Source organism: Babylonia areolata, chromosome 5 (genome assembly GCF_041734735.1).
Source record: "Babylonia areolata isolate BAREFJ2019XMU chromosome 5, ASM4173473v1, whole genome shotgun sequence".
Taxonomy (NCBI): domain Eukaryota; kingdom Metazoa; phylum Mollusca; class Gastropoda; order Neogastropoda; family Buccinidae; genus Babylonia; species Babylonia areolata.
Window position 1 is genome coordinate 43,255,883 of NC_134880.1, and position 22,872 is coordinate 43,278,754.

At 45.8% G+C, this 22,872-nt stretch overlaps 1 protein-coding gene across 1 annotated transcript in view; it reads left to right on the top strand.

Annotated features, from left to right (window-relative positions):
* The window catches only part of LOC143282086 (solute carrier family 12 member 1-like), a 53,380-nt gene that overhangs the window by 21,160 nt on the left and 9,348 nt on the right, over positions 1–22,872 (top strand). The window contains exons 2-16 of the mRNA XM_076587555.1: positions 1,156–1,278; positions 2,908–3,079; positions 4,288–4,427; positions 7,937–8,162; positions 8,422–8,561; positions 9,146–9,370; positions 10,752–10,859; positions 11,959–12,082; positions 12,749–12,850; positions 13,452–13,607; positions 14,604–14,703; positions 15,112–15,223; positions 17,864–17,998; positions 19,435–19,541; positions 21,541–21,677. Coding sequence (XP_076443670.1) covers positions 1,156–1,278; positions 2,908–3,079; positions 4,288–4,427; positions 7,937–8,162; positions 8,422–8,561; positions 9,146–9,370; positions 10,752–10,859; positions 11,959–12,082; positions 12,749–12,850; positions 13,452–13,607; positions 14,604–14,703; positions 15,112–15,223; positions 17,864–17,998; positions 19,435–19,541; positions 21,541–21,677 — 2,107 coding nt within the window. The remainder of the gene's footprint in view (positions 1–1,155; positions 1,279–2,907; positions 3,080–4,287; positions 4,428–7,936; positions 8,163–8,421; positions 8,562–9,145; positions 9,371–10,751; positions 10,860–11,958; positions 12,083–12,748; positions 12,851–13,451; positions 13,608–14,603; positions 14,704–15,111; positions 15,224–17,863; positions 17,999–19,434; positions 19,542–21,540; positions 21,678–22,872) is intronic.

Consider the following 22,872-nt stretch of genomic DNA (forward strand, 5'->3'; position numbering starts at 1 on the left):
AGTATCAATTATCTCTGTGTCAGTTAACATGCTAGCATTGTGATGTTTGGAGTTGTTCACTGAATGTCCGATCTTGGCATTTACCTAACATTTTGCGACAGTCTTCTTTTCAGCTGTGACATCCAAACATTTGCTGCGTTCGGTGAGTGTCCCAGTCTTTAATCGGAAATTCATTCAACACCTGTTGGAGATGTCTTGGCTTTCCAAATTAACAATTGAACAACAAATGTGTTCGTCAGTCTTGTTGTCTGGTTCAGGTAACAGTGCTGCGCTGTATTTGCTATGGGTTGACGACACTCAGTATGTGAGAGCACTAGTCGACACGTCGTGCCACACGTGCGTCCTAAGCTTCGCAACAAGGTCTGTGGTAACTGTCAGGCGGTGGCCTTCATTTCTGAATCGTGACATGGCACTGGTGAGGGAGAGGGTACGGGGGCGGGGGTGTGGGGTGTGGGGGGCATGATGCGGAGGGATGACGGGCAGGGACACGACACGCATTCTGTCCCTGTGTTCACTTCGCCCTGATCTTTAGCCTTTCCCTCGGCCTCTTGCCACCTGTGACATGCACTTCTTTCCACACGTGATGACCGTGCATTATAGACTGGCTTAAAACCCTAGGAAACAGGCGTCAAATCAGCTTCACTCCCTTTATTCCCCGGAAGTTCCGCTTTGCTACATACAAATCAACACACAAGTGGGGACTTCCGGAACAGAAACAGAGTGAAGGTGATTTAACGCCCCTCTCCCAGGATGTAACGGTGGATGTCAGCTGAAACACCACGACCGACACAGTTTCAATATCTCTACTGCTGATTTAAAATAAAAGATAAACATACTTCGTGAGGAAAGCGATTCAGAATGTCTTCTAGCCGATACGTTCTTTCTGTGACGGGCATACTGGAAAGGTTTTCACGTAGAAGACCACAACAACTGCTCACACGCTGTGCTGACAGCAAATTGATGCAAGCTACGCAGAGAAAGAGAGAGGGGGGTAGGGGAGAGAGAGAGAGAGAGAGAGAGAGAGAGAGAGAGAGAGAGAGAGAGAGAAAATCGACCCATGATATCATCAGTATTGGTTAACAGTAGGTCTGCAGACCTGACCTGTCGGGCACATGCTGTTGACTGAGAACAATGACTTGTGTCGTGAATCGCCAGGAGTCCCCGACCCGACCCACGCCAGCTGTTGGCGAGGACCTCAAGGACGACCCAGACGCGGAAGAAGGCCAGGTGAAGAAGCCCAAGGTTTCTCCAAAGCAAGGATGGATCCAAGGCGTTTTGGTGAGTCAGATGAAGTGTGTGTAAACCATGTGTGTAAACCATGTCACGAATACATGTCATAACCTGAAATAAGCAAAGTTGGACTCACGGGATTTGGATGAGTCGGATGAAGTGTGTATAGACCATGTTGCGAATACGTAGAGTAACCTTGAATTCTAGACAGCAAATATGAATCGAGCAATGTTTTACTTTTTTTGACACAATTCGTTTTTTTTCCAGTGCTTTCCATCATTACCTTTACACCCTATCTGAGCGCGTTTTCAGCCAGCTTAATCCAAGGAGTAAAGGTTTGTCGTTCAGCCATGTTTTCTCTCTCTTTAATGAGACCATTGTCCTTCCAAATCAGGCCATCTCCTTTCATAATGCCTTTACAATTTCATTTTTCGGTTTAAGCCGGTTGACAAGATTATGTTGTCATGGAGCTGATAGCTGGTGATTATTACAAGAACATATTGTATGTGCAGTGGTTAGTAATTTTGCTAATTCCTCTTTTTCCTTCTTCTTCTTTTTCTTCTGCGTTCACTCGTATGCACACGAGTGGGCTTTTACGTGTATGACCGTTTTTACCCCGCTATGCAGGCAGCCATACTCCGTTTTCGGGGGTGTGCATGCTGGGTATGTTCTTGTTTCCATAACCCACCGAACGCTGACATGGATTACAGGATCTTTAACGTGCGTATTTGATCTTCTGCTTGCATATACACACGAAGGGGGTTCAGGCACTAGCAGGTCTGCACATATGCTGACCTGGGAGATCGTAAAAATCTCCACCCTTTACCCACCAGGCGCTGTCACCGTGATTCGAGCCCGGGACCCTCAGACTGACAGTCCAACGCTTTAACCACTCGGCTATTTCGCCCGTCAGCCCTCTTTTTCCTGAAATTTAAGGTTTTATTCTACTTAACTGTATCGTTTTGCATAGTTAGAAATTTAAAAATCAAAACATATTTCTGTACGCGAAATCCGAACTGCCAATCTTGTATTTCCACAGTTGTTCTGGCTCAAACACTACAACACCGCAGTTGCAAGATCAAAGCCAATCAAAGCCATGTCGTATTTTTGGTAGCAGCAGCAGTAACAGCAGCAGTAGTAGTAGTAGTAGAAGTAGTAGTAGTCTTCAATTTAACATTTCTCCACTTACATTAAGTGATATCAGAAGAAAAAAAAGAAAGAAAAACAGATGGTACTTTTTTGGTGTACGTGAAAGCATAATGGCTGATGGCTAAAACTTCTTCGTTCGTGGGCTGCAACTTCCACGTTCGCTTTTACGTGTATGATCGTTTTTACACCGCCATGTAGGCAGCCATACTCCATTTTCGGGGATGTGCATGCTGGGTATGTTCTTGTTTCCATAACCCACCGAACGCTGACATGGATTACAGGATCTTTAACGTGCGTATTTGGTCTTCTGCTTGCGTATACACACAAAGGGGATTCAGGCACTAAGCAGGTCTGCACATATGTTGACCTGGGAGATCGGAAAAATCTCCACCCTCTACCCACCAGGCGCCGTTACCGAGATTCGAACCCGGGACCCTGAGATTGAAAGTCCAACGCTCTAACCACTCGGCTATTGCGCCCTTCGGCTAAAACAATAGCAAGGTATGGACCAAGCGGCTGACTGTGCAGGTGCGCTGCCTGCTGAACATCTTCGGCGTGATGCTCTTCCTGAGGCTGACGTGGATCACGGGCCAGGCGGGCATCGGGCTGGGCACGGTGGTGGTGCTGCTGGCCTCAGTGGTCACCACCCTCACCACCATGTCCATGGCCGCCATCTGCACCAACGGCGAGGTCCGCGGAGGTCAGTCAGTCAGTCAGTCAGCACTGTGCACTGCGCTGGTGTTACTTTGATGTTGTGGTGATTATGATTACCATTGTGATTATGGTTAAGTTTATTATTATTGTTATCATTATTATTGGTGTTAGTAGTAGTAGAAGTAGTAATAGTAGTAACAATAGTAGTAGTATCATAATCATCAGTAGTAGTAGTAGTAGCAGTAGTAGTAGAGGTTGTAATAGGAGTAGTAGGAGCAGGAGTAGTAGCATCATCATCATTATTATTATCATCATTCTTCTTCTTATCATTATTCTTATTATTCTTGTTATCACAACAAATTTCTTTGTATGAAATTCGGGCTGCTCTCCCTGGTGAGAGAGCGTCGAAACAGTGTGGCACCACTCGTATTGAAAAAAAAACAATCTTATTTCTACAAGTACAGCTATTTGTTTTCCTGTCAAAATGAAATTTTCTACAGAATTTTGCAATCCCTTTGTTGCCATGGGTTCTTAAGGGCATACTGCGCATGGAATTTCGGTTTATCGTTTCATCTGAATGACTGGCGTTCAGACCACCACTCAAGGTCTAGTGAAGGGGAAGAAAAATCTGCAGTGTGTGGGATTCGATCCCTTGCGCTCAGACTGTCTGGTTTCTGAGGTGAATGTGTTACCACTGGGCCATCACTCCCAAGTCAGATGTGGAGTGGAGGCGTTGGGTGTGTGTGTGTGTGGGCGGGGGGGGGGGGGGGGGGGGGGGGGGGGGGGGTGGGGTGGAAAGGCTTGTTGCTCATTGTTCGCAAGATATGATGACGACGATGATGATGGTGATGACGATGACAGAACTTAGGTAGTATTAGTAGTAGTCGTGGTGGTGGTGGTAGTAGTGATGTTATTGTTAATATTGTTGGCATCATCATCAACATTAATATCGTCGTCGTTCTTGTTGATACCACTGCCGTCGTTCTCCTTGATACGAAGATTGAAATTTAATTTTTGGCCACTTTTGAACATCTGGAAACGATCTTTGAAAAGAAGATTATTACAATTTGACTACCATTGGTAACCATAATTTCAACAATACAGACTCCTTGTGGAATTATTTCGCATCCTGTGGTATTTCATTAAAATTTCGATCGGTAAAACTGAGAAAAAAAGAAAAAAGAAACTTTCATCTTTGCATTCTTTCCACGTGGTATAAATACATTCGTTTTTGTCTCATATGTATATCGGCAGGAGGTGCATACTACATGATTTCTCGCAGTCTGGGACCGGAGTTTGGTGGAGCCATCGGAATGATTTTCTCCTTAGCCAACGCCGTGGCAGCTGCCATGTACGTTGTGGGCTTTGCTGAGACCCTGAGAGATTTGGTCAAGGTATGGTCGCATCTTTTAAATTTCGTCTCAAAACTCACCTTTTCCCTCAGCAATAAGTTCAATTGTGGCAGGTCCACTTCTTTTGCGTTAGCTGTGCTTGACTATGTGTGTATACATATGTATGTGTACATAACTACATGCATGTATATGAATGTGTTTTGTGTGTGCGTGTACGTGTGTTTATGTAAGTTTGTGCCTGCCTATGTGTGCGTATGTGTTTGGGTAGCTGTTAGATACACATGTATGTTAAAATGTATGTATGCAGCGTGTGTGTGTGTGTGTGTGTGTGTGTGTGTGTGTGTGTGTGTGTGTGTGGTCACATTTTGGTGTGTGTATGTAACATAGATATGATGTATTATGTTAACAAAAGCGTTTTTGTAAAGCAACTAGAGCAGATTTCCGGATTCCATTCCATTCCATTCATTCTCCTGCCCGGGATGGGCGTAGAGGAGACATGAGGGACGATTCCGTAGTCAGACTAGGCCATCCGGTTCTATCTTCTGCCTGTCGTATCAGCGTAGCGCTATCCATATTGGTCCATTCCTTGATGTTGTCCATCCAGCATTTAGCTTGCCTCCCTCTTCGCCTACCACCCTCTAGCGTTCCCTGTAGAACTGTCTTTTGCAGTGAATTGTGGCGTGTCACATGCCCGAACCATGACAGCTTCCTCCTTTTGACCACTGTTAAGAGTGGTTCCAGTGGACCCACTAGCATAGTTATTTGGCTCTTGACAAAGTCATTGGTCTTTCTGTCCTTCCATGAGATTCCAAGCAGTCGTCTGAAGCATTTTGTCTCAAACGTCTGGACTTTCCTAGTAGTCTCTGCTGTTAAAGTCCAACTTTCACATCCATACAACAGTATGGATAGCACCAGGGATCGGTACAGTTTGATCTTTGTTGGAAAGCTGATCTCTCTGCTCTTCCAGATCTTGCTGAGCTTAGCCATTGCTGATGTTGCGATCGCTATCCTAATCTTTATTTCAGTTGTTGAGCGACCGTCGTTTGTGAGGGTGGTGCCGAGATATTTGAAAGCATCCACTTCTTCAAGTTGTTGTCCGTTCATGAAGATTTGAGCTTGGGTGTTGGTTGAGCTGTTTACCAACACTTTGCTTTTCTCGGTGCTCACTTCCATTCCGTATGCACCTGCTCTTCCTTCTAGTCTCTTGGTGAGGTCTTGTAGTTCTTTGTTGCTGCCTCCTAGTAGATCTATGTCATCTGCGAATCTCAAGTTGTTGATGATTCTTCCTCCTATGGAGATGGTAGAGTGGAAGTCATGGAGGGTTTCGCGCATGATGTTTTCTAGGAAAAGGTTGAATAGTACTGGGGAGAGCAGGCAACCCTGACGGACACCGACCGTGGTCTTAAAGTATATTCCGATTTGGTTGTTGAGGAGGACTGCGCTGCTGGATGTCTTGTACAGCGCCTGAATGACTTGGGTGAGACCCTCCTCGATGCCAAACTGTCTGAGTACCTGCCACAGTCCATCATGCCACACCCTGTCAAAGGCTTTCTTGAAGTCTATGAAGTTGTGGAACAGGTCTCTTTGATGTTGCAGGTATTTTTCCATCAGTAATCGGCAGGTGAAGATCTGTTCTACTGTGCTTCTGCCTGCTCTGAATCCGGCTTGTTCCTCTGCCAGGTGTTCTTCAGCCTCTTTCTTGAGTCGGTTTAGAATGACTCGAAGCATGATTTTGCTCGTGTGGCTGGATAGTGTGCTATATAAGTATCCATTATTATTATTATTATTATTATGTAGGCTGCAGCCAGACCCGTTTTATGATGTAACCAGTTTCAGTTTCCCAAGGAGGCGTCACTGCGTTTGGACAAAATCCATATACGCTCGACCACACCTTTTGGGCAGATGGCAGACCAGCAGCATAACCCAACGCACTTAGTCAGGCCTTGAGTGCATGCCTTTATATTTAAGTACCTATCAAGAGTGGATTTCCTGTCGGTGAATATTTTTTCTAGAAGACAATCCTTTTGTTGCCGCAGGTGTTTTTTTTTGTTCGTTTGTTTTTGTCAGTGCGTCAAGTGCGTGTTGAACACGGGACCTTCGTTTATTGTCCCATCCGATTGACTAGACGCTCAGTTTGGTTTTCCAGTCAAACGTGGGAGAAAGGGCGAGAGCGGGAATCGAACCCACACCCTCACGGACACTACACTGGCAGATAAGCGTCTTAACCATTCTGCCACCTCAAGCCACTTGGCGTGATCCAGCTTGTTCTTGTAAAAAAAAAAAAAAAAAAAGTCACCTCGGGTGTTCACGCACAGAAATTAGGCTTTGATGACATCTTTTTCAATAGTTTTCCATGTTTTTATTTTTCTGTTTTGACCTTCTGTGTACCACACCTTTAATCATGCCTAGTACTTATATTCGTTCACTGAGATGCCCAGTCTCCTTGCCCCTCCCCTTCAACACTGTCCCCACCACCACCACCCTGCCCTCAAGTGTACAGCAGCGGCCTACATGAAATTCTTCTTTCGCGAGTTCTGTTAACGTCAGCAATACTCCAGGCAGCCAGTTACATGTAGGCAGAGCTTCAGGATAAATCTTAGAAGAGGGACGTTTGATCACACATTGCCTTTTGCACGAAATTTCATCATGGTGGTGGTGGTGTGTCCATCGAGATCGATGATGACCATCGTTGTCATCCAGCTGGGGGATGGGGGGAGGGTGGTGGTGGGGTGGGGGGGAGGATGCTCATGAATCTATCTGTGAATGCGCAGATGGCTGAATAGTCCATTCATCATGGTACTCTCCAAGGAAAGTTCCAGAATCAGTGGGAGGTCAATCAGAAAGGAAAATCATGGACAATTGCCCGTTTTTCAGCCTTTCTCCTTCACTCCGTTTTCTGCTGAAAATCCACTAAGGAACGTCACTCGACATGCAGTCAGTCGCCAGACGTTGCGACCTGTTGACAATGTGGAGTCCAGGCGGACTGATCAGAAAAGAAATGGAGTGATGGGAAAAGGTTGACGGAAAAGGTTGTCCTCCGTTTGATTGTTGAAAGTTACTTGTATGATGATAAAGTGATGAAAATTCGCGATAAAAACACTGCGATTTTACCCCCCGATCCTAGGATTTAACCGAGCTTTATATAATGATAATGGTAAAATGATAATGATGATAATAATGAATATTGGGCTTAAAGCGCTTCACATGAAACAGTACTTATACAATAGTGTATTATACCACATTGCAGCAAACGAGGACATGGAAGAAATAAAACCAACTGTATATACACCAAGATGATACTGCAAATTGCAGATAACCACACAAAAAAGACCAAAACAATATGCCTTACACACACGCGCACACGCACGCACACAAACTGAACACCCAACCCCACATGTACACACGAAGACTTCAATGGAGGGAGTTGGGGGGCGGGGGGAAGGGGGAGGGGAGGATGGGCAGGGGGGGAGGAGGGGTGCGGGGGTAGAGGGTGGGAGGAGAGAGACAAACGACTATGCTTCGTCACATCCGGTTTCTTTGTCTGTGTTCAGGACAACGGAGCCACCATCACGGGAGACCCCTTGCACGACGTGCGTGTCATTGGTGTGGGCGTCAGCTTGCTTCTGCTGGGAGTGGTCATGATAGGCCTGGACTTTGAGAGCAAGGCTCAGCTTGTTCTGCTCGTCGTCCTCATCATCTCCATCATCAACTACTTCATCGGGACTTTCCTCCCTCCCGACGAAGAGAAGAAACGCGCAGGGTTCGTTGGGTATACTGGTGGGTGTATAATGATGATATTTGATATTCACGAATCGTGTGGAGATGTTGAAAAGATGCTCGGTTTTGGTTCACGTGTGTGTTTGTTTACAGCGTGAGGCTATCTAATGACATTGTGTTTCGGTTGTGTGTGTGTCCGTGTGTGTGTGTGTGTGTGTGTGTGTGTCACTCTGCAGATTAGCTGGGGCATATTGGAAGAATGGGCTATGCCTAACGATGCCTTCACTGCGCTAACAGGTCCAAATTGCTCTGTCCACAGGTGAGGTGTTTCTGAACAACGTAGGTCCCGATTTCCGGGAATATGATGGCATAACTTACGATTTCTTCACCATTTTCGCCATCTTTTTCCCAGCGGCCACTGGCATTTTAGCAGGAGCCAACATTTCCGGCGACCTCAAAGTAAGTGTGAAACAGAGTTCAACTGACACTGAAAACATTTTGCATTCTCCTTGTCTGGCTGTTTACCACGACGTGTCTGTTCAGTTGTGACTGTTGCCAAGTGCCTTCTTTCTTGACTGGTCACACATCACAGATGCTATTTAAATTACATGGCGTGAACACGAAAAGTTGCAATCTGCTGTCTTGTGAGGCAGAATGGGGCCACTGTTACTTCTTAATATTGGCACGGAATGTATTTGTATGAGGTTGGTTTTTTTTCATATATATTTACAAACTCGCTTTATGAAGATGTCAAATGTGATTTTTGGGTGTTTTTGTTTGTTTGTTTGTTTGTTTTTTGTTTGTTTTTTTGTTTGTTTGTTTTTGCTTATCCCTTTCAAATATTGAAACAATGCCTGCAACAGGTAGTTTAGACGGAGCCTTGAATCATTCATGTAAAATACGTATGTGTAACGAAAATGCAGATAAGAATGTTTATTAAACAAATAATAAATAAAATAAAACAAAACAAAATGAAACGAAATAAGATCAAATGAAATGAGGTGAAATAAGATAAAGAAGGATGACCCCCAAAACCCTTTCAGAACCCCTCATCGGCGATCCCCAAGGGAACGTTCCTGGCCATCTTCATCACCACCCTGGTGTACGTGCTGTCCGTGCTGTCCACCGGAAGCTGCATGCTCCGTGACGCCATCGGCACGGCCTCCCCCGCCCCCCTCAACGTCTCCCTCGCCGTGAAGGACATTGAGGGGGCCTGTGCCGGGGTCGGAAACATCACCTGTCCCTCTGGCCTGCATAATTCGCGCTCAGTGAGGATCTCTTCCTCTCTCTCTCTCTCTCTGTCTGTGTCTCTGTCTCTCGCAGTGACGACCTGTCTCTCTCTTTCTCTCTCTTTTTCTCTGTGTCTCAATTCTCTGTCTCTGCTTTCGCTCTCGCTCCCTCCCTCTCTCTCTCTCTCTCACTCGTAATGAGGAATTCCATTTCTCTCTCACCAATGTTGAAATTTAACACACACACACACACACACACACACACACACACACACACACACACACACATCCTCTCTCTCTCTCTCTCTCTCTCTCTCTCTCTCTCTCTCTCTCACTGAAACAGGGCTGACACATAAACTCACTTCGTGTACACACCTGAGTCAAACAAACAAACAGACAAACACGGCACGCTCAGTTGATCTCGCTTCACATCTCTGTTCGTCAAGGACACTCAGTCAATCTGATTACATGGTTATTCAGTCACTGTCATCAGTACGGAGCTGAGTAGGAGACTGATTTTGAAATCAGCGGCGCGAAAGATACACCACCAAGAATGCATAGAAATGAGGCGGTAGATAAATGAAGAAAGTAACAAAATCAAAATCGGTGATAAAAATGAATCATTAGGTATTTTTGGATTATCAGTGACAAAATGAATCATTGGGTAAAATGTTTGCTCAGCGTTTACGTCGTATCATGCGATATTTGTCAGGTGCCCCGTGGAACAGCTAACCGGCATAAACATGGTATTTAAATGTGAGGATCTTATTGCTCGATCCGAGAATCGACGCCTGGTAGATTAAGGGTGCAGATTGATTTTCCTGATCTCCCAAGTCCGAACATGTGTAGACATCCCAGTGCCTTAGGGCCCTTGTATGTTCACAGGCAGAAGATCAAATACGCACTTTAAAGGTCCCGTAACCCATTCCAGTGTTTGGTGGGTTATTGAAAAGCGATCATAACCTGCATGCACGCCACCAAGAACAGAGTATAGCTGCTTAAACGGCAGGGTAAAACGGTCCTACACGAAAATGCCCACTTCTTGATACACACGAACAATAGAAGTTGGAGCACACAAACGCAGACGTAGCTATTTAGCACATTATGCATGTGTGGCTGTGTAATACCCCAACTCTTGAATCTCTAGGTGGAACTCCAAAGAATGTGCAGGCACTGTTACCATTCCATTCCATCGCAAATCAATGGAAGCACACCAGAAACATTCAGTTGATGCCGACCGCTCCAACAACAACACAGAATGTCAAGTAGCCTGAGATTGAAATTCGTGTAATGAATAAGTAGATATAAGGCTTGAATCAAAGTATAAATATCAAGGCTTTGACCTAAAGCGTACGTATCATGGCTTTGCGGACCTAAAGTATACATATTTAGATACATTGCTTATGTTTGTATCTTTCAGATGATGGGTATAGCATCTGCCTTCGAACCACTCATCTATGCTGGGATTTTCTCTGCTACCCTGTCATCTGCCCTGGCCAGTATTGTCAGTGCCCCCAAGGTCTTTCAGGTGCGCATGCTTCTCTAGCTTTCTCTCTGTCACTATTTTTTTTTTTTACCTGAGTGCTAATGCATTCCTGTGAACACACGTGCACTTGAACAAAATTTTCACTTCCTTTGTCTCTGTGTGCTAATGCATTCCTGTGAACACGCGTGCACTTGAACAAAATGTTCACTTCCTTTGTCTCTGTGTGCTAATGCATTCCTGTGAACACACGTGCACTTGAACAAAATGTTCACTTCCTTTGTCTCTGTGTGCTAATGCATTCCTGTGAACACGCGTGCACTTGACCAAAAATGTCACTCAAGCAAAAATAACCAACCACATATACGCCATTGCTTCCCCTTTTATAATATTCGTCAACGTCAGTAATTGTTGCTGAAGTCATAGATTACGATACAATGACAACGACAACAGCAGCAGCACTTTGCAGAAAAAAATGCCCTTCGTACAAGACAAGACAAGACAAGACAAGACAGGACAATTGTCTTTATTTTCGAGGTAAATAGATAAGCACTGTGTGCTGGTTTTGGTTGTTTTGTTTGTTTGTTTCTCGCCCAGCCCTCGCTCTGAAGAGGGTCCACACAACACGACGCTAAATGATGAAAGGCACAATGTCAGGCATAAAAACAAATCAGGATATCACAATAATGCTGCTGGGGAGAGAGACGGACAATGGGAACCTGATAGACATACTGAGGGGGGAAAACAGACAAGCAAATAGGCAGGTGGACAGACAGACGGAAGACGTGAAGGCATGAGAGAGAGACAGACAATGACAGTGACAAATATTTTAATTGTGAAGGCCATCAACCAATACACAAATTTACATACATAGCAGAGAGAGAATGTGTGTGTGTGTGTGTGTGTGTGTGTGTGTGAGAGAGAGAGAGAGAGATCAGAACTCAGAAATGTTTTAATGTACATCGGCCTTGGGCCACAATACAAAGGAGGACTTGGGTCGGGAAGGGGAGGAAACAAATGTTCATCCATGTACATCCTGCGTGCAGAGGAACTGTTGACATTCAAGAGAGAGAGAGAGAGAGAGAGAGAGAGAGAGAGAGAGCAGTTTTGTGGATAGACATTACTGTCCACGTGTTTTTGGCAGGCATTGGGGAAAGACAAGCTGTTCCCATTTATCGGCTTCTTCGCCAAAGGCTACGGGAAAAATGGAGAACCGAAACGGGGCTACTTCCTCACTTTCTTCATCTGTGTGGGCATGACTTGCATTGGTGAGAATTTGCCACTGCTATCTTCGTTGGCTTGTTCGCTTTGGTCAATTGATTAATTTAAAAAAAAAATCAAATCTTATTTGTGTGTGTGTGTGTGTGTGTGTGTGTGCGTGCGTGCGTGCGTATGTGTGTGTGTGTGTGTGTGTGTGTGTGTGTTGTTTATTTCCCATACTGGATTTTGTTTTGTGGGGTGGGGAAGGGGGACGACTGGAATGGTGAAAGCCTACATGGATTAACGAGAACTTTGTCGTCTACACCTGCGTTTGTCTCCCCTCCTCCCCATTCCGCCCGCTCCCTTCCCCTCCACCCGCCACCCACCACTCTCCCCCGTGATTCTACTGTATGTGTGGTTAGTATATCATGTGAACGATAGCTTGTATAAAGTGAATAATGTCTGTTATCTTTATACCTTCACCTGTTTCCGATTGGAAAGTCACTGTAAATAACACCAGCCTCTCTCTCTGGTCTGATTAAATTGCTTGTAATTTTCCGTTATGGTCTCAGAGATCCAGTGCAGACTCTGATATCGTACTTGTTCCGCCTTACATTATTTTATTTATTTATTTATTTATTTTTCATCGAATGCCATTTTACACAAGGAATATTTTTAAACAAGAAAATTACTCGTATCACCTTCTAGCTTCAATATTTCTTCGTTTTCTCCAGGTTCCTTGGATATCATCGCTCCCATTATCTCCAATTTCTTTTTGATGGCTTATGCACTCATCAATTTTTCCTGCTTTGATGCCGCCATGGCCAACTCTCCAGGTAAGATGTCAGTACACGGAAAGCAGAAAAACAACAACCGGAATTCATGAAAAACATATTCTGTTCATCAGTGTTCTGGAATGTGGCTTTTACTTGATTGCTGAAGTGCGGAAGTTTTCGATTGATTGAAGAAATTGATTTAATTCATCACTTTACGTGCACGTGTGTGTGTGTGTGTGTGTGTGTGTGTGCGCGCGCGCGTAATGTGTGTATGTGGGCGCGCGTGATATGTGTGTATGCGCGAGCGCGTGTGTGTGTTTATGAGTGGGCGTGCGTGATGTGTGTGTGTGTGTGTGTGTGTGTGTGTGCGCGCGCGCGCACGCGAGTGTGTGTGTGCACATTTGTGTGTGTATATATATGTGTGTGTGTGTATGTGTGTGTGTGTGTGTGTGTGTGCCTGCGCGTGTCTGTGTGTTGTATGTGTGTTTGTGCGTGCGTGTATCCGTCCGCCAGCCGTGTGAAGCCGTGTTGGAGTCAGTACTTGATGTGTGTGTGTGTGTTGTGTGTGTGTATGTGTGTGTGTGCGTATGCGTGCATGCGTGCGTGTGTGTGTGTGTGTGTGTGTGTGTGTGTGTGTGTGTGTGTGTGTCACACGGGGCAGGGTTCCGGCCGTCGTTCCGCATGTTCAACAAGTGGTGCAGCTTGCTGGGCGCCCTGCTGTGTGCCGTCATCATGTTTATGGTCAGCTGGTGGGCAGCCCTCATCACTGTCATCGCCGTCACCGCTCTCTACGTCTACCTCAAGAACACCAAGCCAGGTTCTGTGTGTGTGTGTGTTGTGTGTGTGTGTGTGTGTGTGTGTGTGTGTGTGTGTGTGTGTGTGAGCCTCTCTCTCTCTTTCTCTCTTATTCTGTGTCTGGGCCTCTCTCTCACCCTGCCTCAAGAGCACCAAGAAAGGTTCTCTTTCTCTGTCTGTGTGGGCCTCTCTCTCTCTGTGTCAACCTCAAGAACACAAAGCCAGGCTCTCTCTCTCTCTCTTTCCGTCTGTGTCTCTCTCTCTCTGTGTCTGTGACTGTATGGTCCCACCTCTCTCTCTGTCTACCTCAAGAGCACCAAGCCAGATTCTCTGTGTCTGTCTGTCTTTCCGTCTGCTGTCTGTCTATCTCTCTCTCACTCTGCCTCTCCCTGACTCTCGTTTTGTCTGTCTCTCAGTCTTTCTCTCTGTCCCTCTCTGTGTCTTTCTGTCTCTGTGTCTTTCTCTTTCTGTCTGTCTGTCTCATCTGATTCCATTTCTTCTTGTCACATGCTGTCATGGTCTCAGATGACCAGTGCAGACTCTCTCCCAGTATCCCTGTCTGTTTCTCTGTCTGCTTTCTCTCATAATCAACGTAGACAGAAATCTAAGTTTAAAGAAAGAGCAAAAGCCACTGTAAATCAAACAAACATTGACATCATCTCAAAACAAAAACGCTGCAGTAATTTCTGCAAGTTAGACCTGATTCTTTCCGGACCTTTACAACAGTATTTTAAAAATCAACGTTAAAACACGCAGGTACATTGTGTGCACACGCTGCTTTTTTATTATTATTTTTTTATGTAGTACCATAAGTGTGTGTGTGTGTGTGTGTGTGTGTGTGTGTGTGTGTGTGTGTGTGTGTGTGTGTGCGCGCCCTTACTATAGACAAATAGCCCACTGTTATCACTGCAATCACCTTGTTCTGTCGTGACACGGTCGACGAGGTGTACGCCCAAAACGAAACCATCAAAAAATCTCATTGCGAAACTGACGGTCATCACCTGGTTGATTTGTTCAGACGTCAACTGGGGATCGTCCGGCCAGGCCCATGCCTACAATGACGCCTTGAGATCCACCTCCAAGCTGGTCCATGTGGAAGAACACGTGAAGAACTTCCGGTAAATTATGACTGACGTCATCGTGTTTCCGTTCTGCTGGTGAAACATTGCTCTCCCTAAGAGTCTGTGTCATATGTCCGCTTTGGTGTTGTGAGTTTTTACAACTTTCAAGGAAAATCTCACCTTCGAATTTTCCATGATACGTTCATGGATTGAACTGAATAGTTCTATAATACTTTTGGTGTTTTGAATATTTTTTATACTTGTAGTTTCCTTTTACACATAATGTTTATTACTTATTTTAGAGTTCTATGTAAATGATTTTTTTGTTTAAAAAGAACTACATAAGATTATTTGAAACAGAAAATATGTTAACAATAGCTGAAGAAACAACCTGAGAGAACAGAATAAGATTTTAGTGACTTCGCACTAATCCCCCACATCAGTGATTTATAAAGGTGTTTTCAGTCCCCAGATCTTGGTCCTGACCGGATACCCCAGGAATCGGCCTGACCTGGTGGACTTCGCTAATACTATTGCCAAGCGACAGAACTTACTCATCTGTGCTCAAGTTTTCCAGGTTTGGCACACACACACACACACACACACACACACACACACACACACACTTATTCACGCAAGTACAGGTGCTCAGCTCACATAATTATGCAAGCGTACGTACACACACGGTGGAGAAAGTAACACAAGTCTGCACAAATGAATCTACTTTCCTCCTACTGTCTCTCTCCCTCTTTTTTGTTTTTACGAAACATTTTGTTAATATCATTTTTTCTCTCATCTATTTCATTCCTGTAGCATTTAGTCGGCTCTCAGGGCCTAACCTGGGCAGTGGGTCTGGGTATGTCAGGCAGCTGGCTGTGTGTGACGGAAGTGTGTTGCTGTGTCAGGCTGACGGCAACTGGCTGTGTGTGACTGAAGTGTGTTGCTGTGTCAGGCTGACGGCAACTGGCTGTGTGTGACTGAAGTGTGTTGCTGTGTCAGGCTGACGGCAACTAGCTGTGTGTGACTGAAGTGTGTTGCTGTGTCAGGCTGACGGCAACTGGCTGTGTGTGACTGAAGTGTGTTGCTGTGTCAGGCTGACGGCAACTGGCTGTGTGTGACTGAAGTGTGTTGCTGTGTCAGGTTGACGGCAACTGGCTGTGTGTGACTGAAGTGTGTTGCTGTGTCAGGCTGACGGCAACTGGCTGTGTGTGACTGAAGTGTGTTGCAGTGTCAGGCTGACGGCAACTGGCTGTGTGACTGAAGTGTGTTGCTATGTCAGGTTGACGGCAACTGGCTGTGTGTGACTGAAGTGTGTTGCTGTGTCAGGCTGACGGCAACTGGCTGTGTGTGACTGAAGTGTGTTGCTGTGTCAGGCTGACGGCAACTGGCTGTGTGTGACTGAAGTGTGTTGCTGTGTCAGGCTGACGGCAACTGGCTGTGTGTGACTGAAGTATGTTGCTGTGTCGGGCTGACGGCAACTGGCTGTGTGTGACTGAAGTTTGTTGCTGTGTCGGGCTGACGGCAACTGGCTGTGTGTGACTGAAGTGTGTTGCTGTGTCAGGCTGACGGCAACTGGCTGTGTTTGACTGAAGTGTGTTGCTGTGTCAGGCTGACGGCAACTGGCTGTGTGTGACTGAAGTGTGTTGCTGTGTCAGGCTGACGGCAACTGGCTGTGTGTGACTGAAGTGTGTTGCTGTGTCAGGCTGATGGCAACTGGCTGTGTGTGACTGAAGTGTGTTGCTGTGTCAGGCTGACGGCAACTGGCTGTGTTTGACTGAAGTGTGTTGCTGTGTCAGGCTGACGGCAACTGGCTGTGTGTGACTGAAGTGTGTTGCTGTGTCAGGCTGACGGCAACTGGCTGTGTGTGACTGAAGTGTGTTGCTGTGTCAGGCTGACGGCAACTGGCTGTGTGTGACTGAAGTATGTTGCTGTGTCGGGCTGACGGCAACTGGCTGTGTGTGACTGAAGTGTGTTGCTGTGTCGGGCTGACGGCAACTGGCTGTGTGTGACAGAAGTGTGTTGCTGTGTCAGGCTGACGGCAACTGGCTGTGTGTGACTGAAGTGTGTTGCTGTGTCAGGCTGACAGCAACTGGCTGTGTGTGACTGAAGTGTGTTGCTGTGTCAGGTTGACGGCAACTGGCTGTGTGTGACTGAAGTGTGTTGCTGTGTCAGGCTGACAGCAACTGGCTGGGCTGAGTGTGAACTTAGCCGCAGTCGGACGACATGACGCTGATGTCGTGTTGACACGTTACGCCGACAGATGAGGGCTTTTCAGAGGAAGCAAACACCCAAGACAGGCGTCGGGACATTTTAGACTGACACTTCACGCTGCCATGTTGCAGCCGTTCTTGGAAATAGTTGTTTCTCGCATTTTGGTTCCCGTACCGCACAACAGGAAAAGTCGTCTGAGGACATGCTTGAACCGATCACAGATTAATCACAATAATAAGACAGATGTTAAGTCATGCACACTGATCAGCATATACCTTCATACCTTCTGGTCACTAATTCAGTAGAGAAAATGAGAATCGACCTCCAGAACACCCCTGAAACCCAACTGTCAGCCCAGAGGGATAAAGGAAGTCCCCATGAAACTGTCCAAAATCCAAAGCAGCGGACTTCTCGAGAGCAGTCCTAACATTTGGTTGTTTAACGGTGGTGAATTATGTGTGTTTCTTTACCGAATCCAAAATGTGACAAAATATAATTGGTGAACGCACAAGATGGAACACGTAGCTAATTGGGTTGTTGTTATAACTTTTGATTATAAAAAAATCTTTTCTTTCATTTTGTTTTACGCCTATATGCTTTAGAGTTGGAAAGTTATTCTCTTAGTCAGCTGGTTGTTAAGCTGATGTTGTGAATAGCATTGTTTTTATCCCTTTCCCTTCCCCCTCCCGCTCCCTTTTTTCATGTCTGATATCACTTAATGTGGATAGACATTAACTCTCTCCATACGAACGGCGAAAGAGACGACGTTAACAGCGTTTCACCCCAATTACCACCATCAAAATATTGCAAGCGGAAGGCTCTTATACTGAAGAGGTGAATGTTGACAAAGAATACCACAATTCTGACGACGGAAGCTATAGGTTGGGTCATTCAGACACCCACTGGACATCCGAGGGGTCTGTATAGAGGAGAAGAGAGGACTGGCCGTACTGAGTGAGTTAAATGAAACTGAACACGTGGCTAATGCGATGACTCTGATTTGCAGGGAGACATGGTGGACCACTTGGCACGCCTGAGAAGCACGGCAGCCTATCGGTGGTTCCAGAACCGGAAGGTGAATGCTTTCTACAGCAGTGTGGCTGCCCCCACTGTCAGACATGGCGCTCAGGCACTGCTGCAGGTCTGTCTGTCTGTCTGTCTGTCTGTTTCCTTGCCCGTGTCTCTGACTGACTACTTTGTTCATGCGGCTCATTACATTTCTTTGTGTATGTCCTTTTGCTTTCATCTTACTGCGTTTTTCTCGCACCTGTCCTCGGGATGTCAAAGAAGCCTTTTGGTGTTCCAGTGTCCATCTTTGAACTGATATGTCTGTTACAGACTGTCACCCAGTCGACCAACGAGCATTAACAACACAGCATAATTATGACCGCGAGACTGATGCTTTGGTTTCGTGTGGAAAGGAATGGCAAATGGTGTTCTTTTACCAACAGAGGTCACTGTAGCATGTGGGGAGCTTGTGAAGCAAAAACCATGCTGATTATGAAAATGAAAATATAGAGAAAACGTGAAATGTTTGCGCTTTTTTCCACTCACTTTTGAACATAAGTAAGTGTATACATACTGTGGCGCAAGTGTATTGGTACATTTTGATAGCAAGTATGATTTCTATGTATGTGTTCTGTAAAAGCTGTCTCGTCATTTAGGGAGACACTGTTGATTTATTTACAGTCACATGGCCTGGGCAAGCTATGACCTAATACTCTGTTGTTGTTTTATTTACAGTCACATGGTCTGGGCAAGCTATGACCTAACACTCTGTTGTTGTTTTATTTACAGTCACATGGCCTGGGCAAGCTATGACCTAATACTCTGTTGTTTTATTTACAGTCACATGGCCTGGGCAAGCTATGACCTAATACTCTGTTGATTTATTTACAGTCACATGGCCTGGGCAAGCTATGACCTAATACTCTGTTGTTGTTTTATTTACAGTCACATGGCCTGGGCAAGCTATGACCTAACACTCTGTTGTTTTATTTACAGTCACAAGGCTAAGATAAGCTATGACCTAACACTCTGTTGTTGATTTATTTACAGTCACATGGCCTGGGCAAGCTATGACCTAACACTCTGTTGATTTATTTACAGTCACAAGGCTAAGGTAAGCTATGACCTAACACTCTGTTGTTGATTTATTTACAGTCACATGGCCTGGGCAAGCTATGACCTAACACTCTGTTGTTTTATTTACAGTCACATGGCCTGGGCAAGCTATGACCTAACACTCTGTTGATTTATTTACAGTCATAAGGCCAAGGCAAGCTATGACCGAACACTCTGTTGTTGTTTTATTTACAGTCACATGGTCTGGGCAAGCTATGACCTAACACTCTGTTGTTGATTTATTTACAGTCACATGGCCTGGGCAAGCTATGACCTAATTCTCTGTTGTTTTATTTACAGTCACATGGCCTGGGCAAGCTATGACCTAACACTCTGTTGATTTATTTACAGTCACATGGCCTGGGCAAGCTATGACCTAATACTCTGTTGATTTATTTACAGTCACATGGCCTGGGCAAGCTATGACCTAACACTCTGTTGATTTATTTACAGTCACAAGGCCTGGGCAAGCTCCGACCTAACACTCTGCTGCTGGGTTTCAAGAACAACTGGCAAGTGGTAGATCCAAGGAAAGTCCACAACTACGCTGGCATCATCCAGTGAGTATACACATTGAGCTGCAAAGCCGTGTGGGTGCATACACCTATTAGATGGATTTTACACCGAGCTGAATGAACTCTAGTCTTCAGAACGGTAATTAACCTCTATAACGTGGTACAATAGAGTAGCAGAAATGAATACTTCATTTCAATTGTTCCTTAGTCTGGATGACCGTTGGGGCACCACAGATAACCTGTCAACCACCTTCCTTCATCCTTCTCTGTTTTCCGCTTCCCAAAGGGCCTCGCTCAGGCTCAGACCTGTCCATTCTGGGATGTTGTCTTCCCATCTCTTTTTCTGTCTGCCTCTCCTTCTCCCTCTTTGTATAGCGCCCTGCAGGATCGTCTTTACTAGTCCTGTTGATCTTGTAATGTGCCCGTACCACCTCAGTTTGCGTTTTTTCACAGTGGTGAGAAGATCTTTATAGGGCCTGATGGCTTGCTTGATTCTGTTCCTCACTTCCTTGTTGGTTATGTGATCTCTGTGCGTGATGCCCAAGAGTCTCCGAAAGCATCTCATTTATGTGGGCTGTATCCTTTTTTTCTAACTCTGCCGTGAGGGTCTACGTTTCACATGCGTACAGGAAGATCGAGATGACCAAGGAACGCGTCAGTCTGATTTTGGAGCTCAGTGCAATGTTCTTGTCATTCCATAATATAGTCCTCAGCTTAGTCAGTGCCCCAGTTGTTTGGGCAATCCTGGACAGTATTTCTTGCTTTGATCCTTCATCAGTCAGAAATGAAAATTGGCTCCAAAATGATTACCATCCAGAATTTATTTGAGTTTCTCACAATAGGGGATGCAGTTCAGTTAAAAAAAGTTGATGTAAATGAGGAGTTAGAGCATAGTGCCATAGATGAGGATGATCATCATGATGAAGATGCTGTCTACGAATCATGCTCGAGGCGTGGTCGAGGATGCTATGTCTATTTCCGCGTCACAATTCAAAGTTAGGTATTTGCAGTTTGCTGTCGTGGACCGGGTCTGTTCTTTTCGTGCCTTGCCTTTTCGCCTGCCTCCGAGTCCGTTCATGTTCACCAGGGTCATCATCATCATCATCTTCTTCTTTTTCGTTGGTGGGCTGCAGCTCCCACCTTCACTTGAATTGTCGAGCCGGCTTTGTGTATAATCGTTTTTAGCCCCGCCATGCAGGCAGTTATACTCCGTTTTCGGGGGATGGCGGTGGGGCGGCGTTGTGTGTATGGGTGGGGTGGGGGAGTGGGGCAGGGTGACAAGTACTGTACAAGCATACTCCCGTTCCCGAACGTTGTCCCCGACTTCAAACTACTACACAGGGAGCACCTTCATCTTCAGGAGGAAATCTTTCTTTGTCTGGCATTATAGTCATCCATGAAAAGCTGGACAGACCTTCAAGCCAGGACTTTTCAACCATGGGCTGCAGCTCAAGACGGCCATTAAAAACAGAAACAAAAAATCTAAAGGCTTAAGGGTAGGACACATTTTGGCTATTGTTTCCCTGACAGCCATCAACAAAACAAATCTTCAAGGCTTCATGGTACGATACTCCCTGGTTCGTGCTTATCTAACAGCCATCAACAAAACAAATCTTCAAGGATTCAGGGTAGGATACTCCCTGGCTCGTGGTTCTCTGACAGCCACCAACAGGACAAATCTTCAAGGATTCAGGGTAGGATACTCCATGGCTATTGTTTCCCTAACAGCCATCAACGAAACAAATCTTCAAGCACGAAGCATTTCCTTTCTGTATGCATGTATATTTCTTTACCTGTCACGTGCAGGTTTTTTTTTTCTTTTCTTAGCACAGTGTTCTTTTAACATGAACCAATTTAGATATCCACACAAGGCATTGATTTATGGTCAAATTAAACAAATTAGCCCACAGTAAGGATCTAATGAAAAGAAGAAGAAAAACTCGGCTTGCTATTTGAACCTGGAACATTGGATCACCGTCTGTCTAAGCAGAAGCTCTGTCCACAATGCCACCAATCTTTTTTTTTCTATTTTAAAAACGTGCAGTGACGCTTTTGATCTGAACTACGGGGTGGGGGTTCTGCGGTTGCCCAACGGGATGGACACCCACAAGGTGGCTGACAGTCTGCTGGACTCAACTGACGACACACTGGACAACGTCAACACCGATACCACGAATGAAGGTGAGGCAGAGAGACAGCGAGAGTGGTGGAGAGGGGGGACGGAGACATAGAGGGGGAGAGAGGAAGGGAGAGGGAGAAAGAGAGAAGGAAGGCAGAGAGACAGCGAGAGTGGTGGAGAGGGGGGACGGAGACATAGAGGGGGAGAGAGGAAGGGAGAGGGAGAAAGAGAGAAGGAAGGCAGAGAGACAGCGAGCATGGTGGAGAGGGGGGACGGAGACACAGAGGGGGAGAGAGGAAGGGGACAGGGAGAAAGAGAGAAGGAAGGCAGAGAGGGGGCAGAGTGAGAGGGAGGGAGAGTGAGAGAGAAAGACATAGAAAGAGAAGGAGGGAGGGAGAGAGAGTGTGAGGCGGGCAGAGAGAGAGAGAGAGAGGGTGGGGGAGGAGAGGGTGGATGGAAGGAGAGAAAGCACAGTCTGTATGTGTGTGTGTGCGTGCGCGCGCGCGCGCGCGCGTGTGTGTGTGTGTGTGTGAGGAAGAGAGACAGAGAGGGGAGATGGAGAGGGAGATGGAGACATAGACGGGGTAGAGAGACAGAGAGAGAGAGGGAGAGAGTGGGAGACATAGAGGGGGGGGGAGGGAGGGGCAGAGAAAAATATTGGGAGAGACATAGAGAGGGAGAGGGTGGAAGAGAGAGGGAGGGAGGCAGACAGACACAGTGAGAGATTAGTTGGTTAATTTTTTGCAGGTTATGCTTCCCTGACGGAAATATCTAATTACAGAAACAACATGCTGCACAAACCATCACAACTCAGAGTCACTCCATAGATCATACATAACAAGCAAAAACAGAACCATGATTATGAATGCCGCTCATAATATAATCGTTTTCTGAAACACACCAGACGAAGGCCTCGACATACACTTGTGAAGTCTGCTGAATGATATTCAGCTATTACAGAAGACAAAAGAAAGCACGCATCACCTCGTGACAGGAATGGTTTTGAATGGCGTTTGACGGGTGCGGTGGTCGAATGGATAGAGCGCTGAATTTTAGCCCGGGTTACCGAAGTTCAATCCCCGGTTTCGGTGCATCTGGTGTTAAGGGTGGAGATTTCTCCCATCTCCCAGGTTGGCAGATCTGCTTGTGCTCAAACCTCCTTTTTGTGTATACTCATATAGAAGACCAAATACTCACGCTGAAGATTTATGTCAACATTCGGTGGGAGTATGGAAACAAGACCATATCTAGCATGCA